General features: G+C 47.7%; 1 protein-coding gene across 1 annotated transcript in view; it reads right to left on the bottom strand.

Moving 5' to 3' along the window:
• Positions 1-284: 284 nt before the first annotated feature.
• The window catches only part of cbfa2t2 (CBFA2/RUNX1 partner transcriptional co-repressor 2), a 34,278-nt gene continuing 24,481 nt past the window's right edge, over positions 285-10,081 (bottom strand). The window contains 11 exon segments of the mRNA XM_051074418.1: positions 285-2,118; positions 2,120-2,137; positions 2,589-2,779; positions 3,008-3,076; positions 4,441-4,633; positions 4,924-5,009; positions 6,782-7,035; positions 7,122-7,306; positions 9,142-9,231; positions 9,345-9,586; positions 9,789-9,947. Of these exon segments, the coding sequence (XP_050930375.1) occupies positions 1,789-2,118; positions 2,120-2,137; positions 2,589-2,779; positions 3,008-3,076; positions 4,441-4,633; positions 4,924-5,009; positions 6,782-7,035; positions 7,122-7,306; positions 9,142-9,231; positions 9,345-9,586; positions 9,789-9,947 (1,817 nt within the window). The 3' untranslated portion in view covers positions 285-1,788.

The following is a 10,081-nucleotide window of genomic DNA, read 5'->3' as shown; positions in this document are numbered from 1 at the left end:
CTGAAACCTACTGATTTGGGATCTAGGAGAGGTTGAACTGAGGGCAGCTGGAGTTGTAGATAGAGAGGTGAAATGTATCTACAGCCTAATGAGGATCTTCACAGACACACTGATCAGTCTTTATCCCCCAGTGACTCTCTGAGATGAAGATATGTGATTCTGGAGAGATGTCTTATTTAATGTTCAACTAACACCATGATTTATGATATGATGGAGTTTACCTTCATTTCATCACTTATCCTGAATATAAAGTCACTCACAGAAGAGAAGAGGAACATTCTGAAGTAATTCTATTTCTTTATTTCATACTTCATGTCAAGATATCTTTTTTCATATGAAGTTGTTATGCCTCATAACAAAAGAACGTGTTTTAAAGAACAAAGGGAAAATCGTGGCTCACAAAATAAAGGCATTCTCTCATAGTATTCTTTACAAAGTCTTACAACCAACAAAAACAAGAAACAACGTCTCAGTTGTAACAGCAGAGTACGATATATCAAAGTTCTGCACTAAACATTTGACTTGAATCTAACTGTGACAAAAGAAATAAAGAACAGAATGATCTGTACAAACAAATACAGTTTATCTCCTGAGATTCTCTGTGGGACAGAGTCGCTGCTCTAAATCCTGCACCGCAGCAGAGTAACATCAGTGATCTGTATTACAAATGGATCTTCTTTTGTGATGAAAACACTGCAGTGGTGGAAAGATCCAGAGCAACATCTGACCCTGCCGTACACAACTGGTGATGTGAACAAGTGCCAAAATGAAACTGCAACCAGAAGAAAGTCAGAAGTGAAACTTCCTGCACTTACATCAGTCCAACCAGCATCACCTTTACCTCTGCTCTCTGAAGATGTCTGATGATCAGAAATGAAAAATAAAGAGTTCCTCAGTTAAACTCATTATACAAGTACATATGACACGTGTGTGTGTGTGTGTGTGTGGGGCGGGGGGTGTTAGTGTGTAATTATCTCTTGTTCACAGGGACATTTACAGGCGATGACAATGACTCTCTCTTTAGTGACTGGAAACTTTGGTGATGCAGAAACGGCTCGAGATACCTGAACACTTCATTTTAATATTGCTTTGACAAAAGTAATCATATGCTTTACAATAATCACTGACGGCACGACCATTTGACACACACATTCACACAGAAGAAAACCTGACGAGAGGTTGGCGAGCAAATATTTATGTATACAGGAGAGCTGCAGAGACGATCGTACGTGGTCTACTGTCAGATTTTTCCTACAGGACGAAGACAGATGCTTTATGGCTGGTACTATTACACTGTTTACATTTAACACCACCACCTCCCTATCTTAAATTTATACACAACAAAGTGAGAATATCACTCGAGGGGGAGGCATCCTTCTACCTCGCTGTTTCCTAATCTCCTGTGTTTTCTCATATGCCTTTCTTTCATAACTTCCTCCCCGCAGGCAGAGATAAACTGAGATCAATCAGCAGTTTTTTTCCTCCTCTCACAGATCCAAGATTTGGGGTTTTTGGACGAAGACAAACACGTTTCCATCTGTTAGGGAGATCTGTTTTCCAATGGATGCATTTGAGACGAGTCCTTCTGTCCTTTGCCAAAGCCAAAGTCCCAGTTGACATATCACTCAAACAGTCATCCATAATCTGTCCTTTTTTATCTGCCAATTATGATGAAAAATCTGTTATCCTAACTTAACCCACAAATAGTTCCCTCATGGTGCTGATTCAGTTCCTCCCTGTTAAGGAAGAGGACGGGTGACATGTTGAACCACTGAAGTCCTTCACCTCCTAGTGTCCATTGGCCTCGGGGGCCGAGGCGGGGGTGGAGGGAGTGGAGGAGCGAGAAGCGACCGAAGTCTTCTCCCCACCAGGACTGGAGACTGAAGGCACGCTGTCGGGGGCCTTAACCCCAGCCAGGCCGATGGGGGATACCCCGGCTGCTGCCGCCGCTGTGGCCACGGCGGCTACCCTGCTCGCAGTGATGGCAGACACTGATTTGGGTTGAGCCTGAAGTCCTGGGCTGCAGATAAGGTGATGCCTCTCCCAGTCTTTGTGCTGGCAGAAGGAGCCACAGTAGCGAGCAGCGTTGCAGCCGCTGCACGTCTCGCTAGCTTTACGGACCGCAATTCCAGCAACACTGAGGAGGAAAAGAGGAACGACTGTGAGATTTCACAAGAATGTAACACAGATCTGTGTCTTCATTTCAGTGGGACTAAACCTGAATTAGCTGTTTTCAGGGCCACTTGGGGGCAGTGAAAACAAGCTCTAAACACTGACACACTATCACTCTCTAGGGTTCATATGGTTTGTTGGGAATCAGTTGCCTATTTAACCATCGAGCAGATAGGTAGCAACATTAGCATTCATTTAGAGCCATGTCTGAGTCCATCTAATGAACCTAAGTCTAATATTGACTCCTGACTCTTCAGCTGCTACAGTGCCAGACATGTACCACAGAGTTTTAGTTTTTTTAACTGAAAACCACCTCCTGGAAGCAGTGCTGGTGAGAGTGAAGTTGTGAGGATGCAGGACAGAAAATCAACACAACCATGCATTGTACTCGCTCTGTAACCTACATCTGTGCTCACCTCGCTGGAGTCCTCCTGTTCATTGATGACCATGATGGCATCTTCTTGAGCCTTCCTCTTTGCCTCAGCCAGAGTCTTCTCCATCTTTGCCCTCTCTGCAGCGATCATCTCGAAGGCCTTCTGCTCGGCCTCTGCGACTGCTTTCTGAACCTCATCCATGGCCTGACGCTTCACCTCGTTCACCGCCTCTTCTGTGAGTCAGGGAGGACAAGCACTTCATGTTTAGCTCACCTTGTTTATACTCTGACAGCATCAGTAATAACAGACCATAGATCAGGCACACAGTAACACTCTGTGTGTGTTCCACCTCAAAACATTCATTCTCTGTAATCCTGCTTTAGGAAAATTAATTGCAATTATCCTTGTATCTAAGAAAACCTAGTGGCTTTTTTTAAATTCTGATTTCATGGTGTTCTTACCAGCTTTCCTCCAGATCTCATCTGTAACGTATGCTGAGCCTGGCCGTGGAGCAAAGTCGCGCTGGGAGTCTGCGGGGAAGCAGAGACAGAAGGGATTAGCACCTGCCACGGCTTATAAAGATATTAAGATGATTAATTGTTGAAATAATGGTTTGGTTTGTGACTGACAGCTCCATCAAGGTAACAGGTGCAGAGGAAGAAAGGCCACACAGGCAGGCGCTGATATTATCTTTATAATCCTGTCTTTTATTTTGTTGTCGATGCAAATAAGTCTGCGTATCTAGGCCACAGAACTAATGTAATTGTTGTTTATCAGAGTCTTGGACTGATCTGAGATCTGACAACTTTAGAAAGGAATGTGTTTGGCTTGGAGGGAATAGCGGACCAACAAGCTGTGTCAACATTCTGTCTGTTCCCTCAAATCTCTCTCCTTCTCTTCGTCTCTATTCATTTCTGTGTCGCTGGCTCGCCTCCTCTTCCCCCATCTCTTATATGCTCCGTCTCACCACCACTTTCTCTCTTTTCCCTTCATTTACATCCTCTCTCCTCGGCCCAGCCCGCATTCACCCTCCCCACCATCATTTCCACCCCCACTACAGTCTTCCTCCGCCCGAGCCCAGGCAGGCAGGCAGGCTTCCCGGCTGGGGGCCCAGATGGTGCTCTGGCGAGTCAGCCAGCTCTGGGTCTCTGAGCCTGCAGGACGGCAGGACGGCCCTTCTGTGGCCGATATGGCGGAGGCCAGTCCTGGCACTTGTCTGTGACTACGGACCAGCAGGGGGACGGCAAGGCTGGCAGTCAGAGAGAACACTGCCAGTACACAGCAGACTGGGAGACTAACTGAGGCAGGACTCAGAAACACACTGACATGTGACTTGGGTGCAGTTCCAGTAAAGACCACTGGGCGGTGTATGGAGTATGATCGACAAGTGAGGCTGTCCTGGTCTGTACTCAGACCCTGTACCATCATGTACAGTCTAACCTTAGCATATCTCATCATTCAGACATTACAGATGACCCTTTCCCTGGGTCAGTTTCCAGCAGTTACACTTTCCTGCCACACACATTTCTGCTTTTCAGGACCTGAAACTGATTCTCCTCCATGATCCTCATTCATATTTAACAGGAGTTCAGCTCATCAAAATTTGGAAAACAATTGTCTTTCATACTTAAATATCTGCGTCTGAAATTCATCTGTGGAGCTCAAACACTCAAACCTCAGATATATTTGTGTGGCAGACGTTTAGGGTTCAGCATCTCAAAACTTCTATTTCTCTCTTTGTAATTTGGCTGAAGTGGTAACAGCTAACTGATTTCCAGTGGTTTGGCTTCATCCTGGAGTCATGAAGCAATCCTCTCTCATAAAAAAACAGCAGGCGCCAATCACAGAAATAACTAAATGATCGGTTTCTGTGGCATGCCGGCACAGAACCTACCTGACTCTGAGGAGTGGGGGCTGTGTGTCTTGGAGAAGGGAGCGGAGCCTGAGCCTCCTTTGCGTGGGTCCTCCTGCTCACTTGAACGCCGTCTCCAGTAGTTGAGTTCCTCGCGGTCTGACTCCTGGCAGCGTCTGAGCACGCTCACTGACCTCCGCGTCTTTTCCACCATGTCCACGATGCAGTTCAACACCTGAGCACACAAAAAATGTTTTTCTGTGAACAAATCTTATTTCTGAAAGAAACAGAAGACGAGGCAGCTGGTGGAGGAAGGGCTCATGCTGTCTGAGGGGATGATAACATCACATTACTGGAAAAAGCCTTGTTATGCTTTAATTCACAGATTAGTGGTGAAACATGAATGTCCACATGAACTGCAGAGCTGAAACACTGATTTACTGAGGACCACAGTAAAACACTTTACATTCTCTCTCTATATCACAGCCCATTAGGGGCGGTGGTGGGACTTATCTGCAGACTTACATGGTCCAGATGCCTCCATTCATCAGCCCACTCTCTGTCTGTCAGTCTGTGGTCCACCGGCTCCTCGCGGTAGCCCCCGTTAGTGCCTGATTAAAACACACACAAGACAGACCACAGGCCAACGTGATTAACATTCCTCTTAATATGAGAGATGCCACAAGTGACAGTGACTGAGTGAAAGGTGTGTGTCTGTATCACTGTTTAAAAAAGAGAGAGCGTCATCATTTCACCACAAGATAAAGTGTGACAGACTCCAAACTCAGAGGCAGCACCTCGCACATGAAGAGCGACAGGAATCAGGTAAAGTAAGAATAAAAGACTAAAGAAGTGAGGTGGACTGAGAGACTGGGAGCAAGAGAGGTGGGGTGAAAGGGAAAAAGAGAAGCCTGTGATGCAAAACAGACCCAGCTCCCAGAGCCTGAACACATCTGGAAGTCAGCTGTCAACCACACACACACACACACACACACACACACACTCCCCAAACTTCTCCCTTAGCACCTCCCCTCCTGGAGCTCACAGCATTCCAGTAGGGAGACACTCAGGCTGAGTGGAGTGGCTCCACCTCTAAACACAACCAGCCGGTCTGACACTCACTGTGGACCATTACAGTCACACACACACACACACACACACACACACACACACACACACACACAACTAAACCTCTGATTCCAGTTTGGTTATTACACAATGCTATGACTTAAGCAATATTTAATGTAATGTACATTTAACAGTAATAATAGTTTGCACACACAGGCCTGTGCTCGTGCAGAGCCCCAGAACATCTTGACACAGAGCCATGCACGCACACACACACACGCACACACACACACACACTGGCTGCAAAGATGCAAACCACAATCTCTTAAAACTGAAAAAGAAGCCAACAAGAGGCCACATGCACACTGGGCCTGCTGAGGAGAATAATGATTCCCTCACACACACACTAGCCTTCCCTTCAACCTCTTCTCTACTCCTGGTTCTCATCAGTGTTCATCAGTTCAAAGCCGTGAGTGTGTGGACTGATGTGTTTATGTGTGTGAGTGTGTGTGTGAGTTAAGTGGCGGCAGGCGGGCGGGAGGCTGTCAGACAAGGGACTAAGGCCTCGTAAACACAGCACCTCTACCATGAACATATCAAGGTGTGTGTGTGTGTGCCTGCAGTCTGTGAGCTACTGCTGTTTCCACTGTGTGCTGACAAGCCCCGAATGGATGGTGGATATACACCAGAGGAGATCCAACGCTCCCTGTCTGCACAGTATGGCTCTGTTTAGACACACATGTGGACTCCAGAGACATACGGGGTCCGGTTCATCCGGGCTACACAAACACAGAGACCACCCGTTATCACACACACACAATATGATATGTGTCTGTTTTCATTAAGCTATTGAATTTCTAAAAGGTGTTTATCAGCCACTCACACTGTTGTACAGAGCCAGACTGAAGTTGGTAGTGTTTATGTGAAGTGAAGAAGCCTCTTGGATGGGAGGTGAAACGTCTTCAAGTGTCTACAACCGAGTCCAGCTGCCTTCCATTTGAGTGTTTATGTGGTGTGCTGTAACGTGATTCCTCCAACAGTGAATTTACATGATTTGATAACTGATCTAATGTTCAGACGGACAGACGGGAGTCTGCAACCACTTTGGATAACAGCTACAAAACAGATTTCGTCCTGATATCAGATCGATATCTGACACTGTTTGTTTTATTACCAGCATGACTCAACACTCAACTTCTCATCATCACCAGTAATGTGAAAGGAATAAAAAAGTCTCTGGTCATAAACCTGGGAAAAACACTGAGAAACGTGGCCAGAAAATAACTTAGTATTATTTTGGGTTCGCATCACGTACCAGGGAGCCTGGGTCTGTCTTTGAGCTCGCGGATCTCCAGCATGCGCTGGCTGTGCTCGCGGTGTAGGATGTGTGGCGCTGCGATGTCATCCAGGGCGTAGTGCTGCAGGGGCGGAGGGGTCGGGTGAAGCTGGGCGTTGAGGGGCAGCGGGTGGGCGGGGCTGTGTCGAGGGGCGGGGCTGATGGTGCAAATCCGTTTTGCAGCCGGCTCCATGGCTACAGGCGGACGCTCGTGGAAGCCGTTCTCCTTAGCCCTGAAAACAGAGCTGAGTTATTTCTCAGTGAGGACTGTGTTTACGTGTTTTTATACCAACATACTGGTTTGAAGCTCTTATCTGACCTGCTGGGGCTGTGTCTCTTGGTCGCAGCATCAGGAGGCTCCATCAGCAGCTCAGAGGAGTCTGGAGAGGAGGCCAGGGTGGTGCTTAGCAGGAGGTGCTCGTGCTGGGACAGGTACTGGGCTGGGGTCTGCTTGGCCGCCCGAGCACAGTGGAGCAGCTCCCTCTGCAGCAGGGGGAGGTTTGCCTAACAAGAGAGGAATAAACGTGAGGTTTCATCCTAACTGACCCCGTCACACCTCAGATACTTGAGAGATCAGGAGAAAACGGAGCAGTGGACAGACCACCACCACCACCCTGTAACACGACAGAGACAGAGCTGAGGAGGACGCCTGGCTGGGAGTGAGGGGGCTGACTCCTCGAGGTCTGGCTGCAGGGCTCAGTTTGGGTCTGGGTGTTGTTCTGTGGCTGCCTCCATGGTGGCTGTGGTTTCTCTTGCTCAAATGAAAAAGGCTGAGTTTTCTAAGCTGCTGCTGAAGCTGGTTACCAGCCCCCTGCTCGCAACACGAGAGCTCAGCACAGTACGCTGGTCACAGCGAAGATATGCAGGATGATACAGGGGCTTAAAAACGTAGAAACATTTCAAAACAAATGATACACAGGCTCCGCTTCTCCCTCATTCCTTACCCTCTGTCTTTTTTTATATTTATCTGTGACTGTCTCCGTCGTATCTTTCCATCTTGCTTTTGTTCCCTACATTTCCCTAATTAGGAACAGACTGTGGTGTGTTTGCAATTACACCACTTCCTCACTCCCTCTTCTCCCTGTTCTTGAGAAACAGACTAAATAACCATACCGTTCTAGTTTTGTGACTCTGACCTCCTCTTCTCACGTACATGTAGCAGACTCTGTAAACCTAAACCTAATCTCACCTTTTCTCTTCCATCTCCTGACTGACTGACTCTCAGCATCTCTCACACTGTCGATCCTTCTGCTCTGTTCTCTGTAACAGCCCTGTGCTCTCCTTCACCCGTCTCCCATGCTCCTCTGCCTCCCTTCTTCCCCTGGGGCCCCAGCTATAGCAGACACATGTGCTGTGTGTCAGTTCAGCAGAGGGCTCTCTGGGGTTCAGCGGGGCGGATGCTAGATTGGCGGCGCCTTGGCAGCTGAATGCTCTTTTAACGGGACAGCGGCTCCATATGGCGCACTGCAGCCCATAAAAAAGGGAAGGGAACACTTTATAGGCATGTTTCACACTTCCGAGTTCCCACTTTTCCCTCTCTCCCCCTCACCCACCTCTCTCTTTCTCTCTCTCTCTCTCTTTTCCACTTCCTCACCCCCTGACTTGGTCCCATCTGTTCACCCCCCCACCCCCCTTTTTCTCTCTTTCTTCAGAGACTACTCTGAAGGAGTTGGAATTAAGTTGTGGGGACCCCACCCCGCTGTAATAAATTAGTAGAAGGAGGGGAACAGAGGTTTCTTGTCTCAGCGCTCGCAGACAGACAGACAGACAGCTGGAGGGGCTCCAAAGGTGAGTAAGAGGTAAGTATGGAAAAAGAGCAGATTTCAACTGCTTGTAAGTTACAGCGGTACAACTGACTGAAGATTTATGGGCTCCTAAAAAGTATACTCTCACAGACTCCCCTGGTTACAAAGGGGCTCAAGAGGCTGTTTAACACACACACACACACACACACACACACACACTCATCTGCTGCTTGTCAAGTCAACATGCAAACCTTGATAGCTACTTTGAACCTCTGAGAAGCAGCTGATTCAATTAGAAAACCTACACAGCCGACTATTTCTAGACTACTGCACTGTACCTTGGAAACATTTGAATAAAGGTGTAATGAATCTATTACTTCTCCATCACCATGACTCAGGAGCTGCTGTTTAGCACTTGTTAGTACTTGTTATAATGCAGCATGGGAAGGTGAATGGCTAACCACAGGCTGTATGGTTTACTGCAGGGAGGGGGGTTCTGCCACAAAGAAAAAAGGAAGCTGATCCAACAGAAAAATGCAAAGCAAATATAGGAGGATGGAGGGGGGTGGGGGTGGGGGGTGAGGATGTGTTTACCTTGAGAAAAGGGATAACGAAAGGCCGTAAGGGGAAGTTGGTGGCCTCCTGAAGCCGTGAGTGAAACTCCTCAATGGTAACTGTAGAATTCTGGAGACACAGGGAAAGTGAAGTATGAGAGACATTAAACCAACACATTATCAGCTCTTACCTTATCAGCATTAACACCAAGATGCTGCTTCATTTAACAACAAATGACTCACCACGAGTGCCAGGACAAGGCTTCGGACGCTGTCTCCGATCTCAGGAGAAATGTCGTTGCCAAACTGCTGCAGTGTGGTCAGGAAACGTTTCAGCTTGCTCAGCTGGCGAGCCCCACAGGTGGCCGGCAGCTGCTGGTTCGCTAGCGACGAGGAAGAGGAAGAGGACGGTCCGTTGCTGTAACGCTGCGGTGGAGATGGCACCGCGTTCAAGGTCGGAGGGGAATGATGATTCCCATTGGTTACTGGGGATTAAAGGCAAGATGAGGAGGGAAAAAATGAACATGATCCATGTTTAGAGTGGACAGATATTTAGTTTCACTTATTAGGACCAAGAGCTCAGGAGACAGTTTTAGCTCAGAAATACAAATGAACTCAGCTCACAAACTAAATAAATAACACTGAGGCTTGAAGAGGAAGGAGTCAGACTTTAAGAATGACCCTTACATGCTGTGGTGGAGAAAGAGGCCGGGCGGGGGCCGCTGGGATTGACAGAAGGCAGGGGTGGCATGGTGGAGCTGGTGCTGCTGCTGGGGGCTGATCTGGAATGAGTCTTAGCATCCACAGGAGAACCGGGCATGGCAGGGCTCTTCTTCTCTCTACTGTCTGCAGAGAGAGAGAGGAGAGGTCAGCTGTGGGTCACAAACCAGAACGCTTTTTAAAAAACACTGCTGTCCTGTGGAAACAGCAGTGAACTGAAAATCAAATCCACATTTTGTTGTTTTGACATAACTCTGCTT

This window comes from Lates calcarifer, linkage group LG12 (assembly GCF_001640805.2).
Source record: "Lates calcarifer isolate ASB-BC8 linkage group LG12, TLL_Latcal_v3, whole genome shotgun sequence".
Lineage (NCBI taxonomy): Eukaryota > Metazoa > Chordata > Actinopteri > Centropomidae > Lates > Lates calcarifer.
This window is presented reverse-complemented; position numbering and strand designations above follow the sequence as displayed.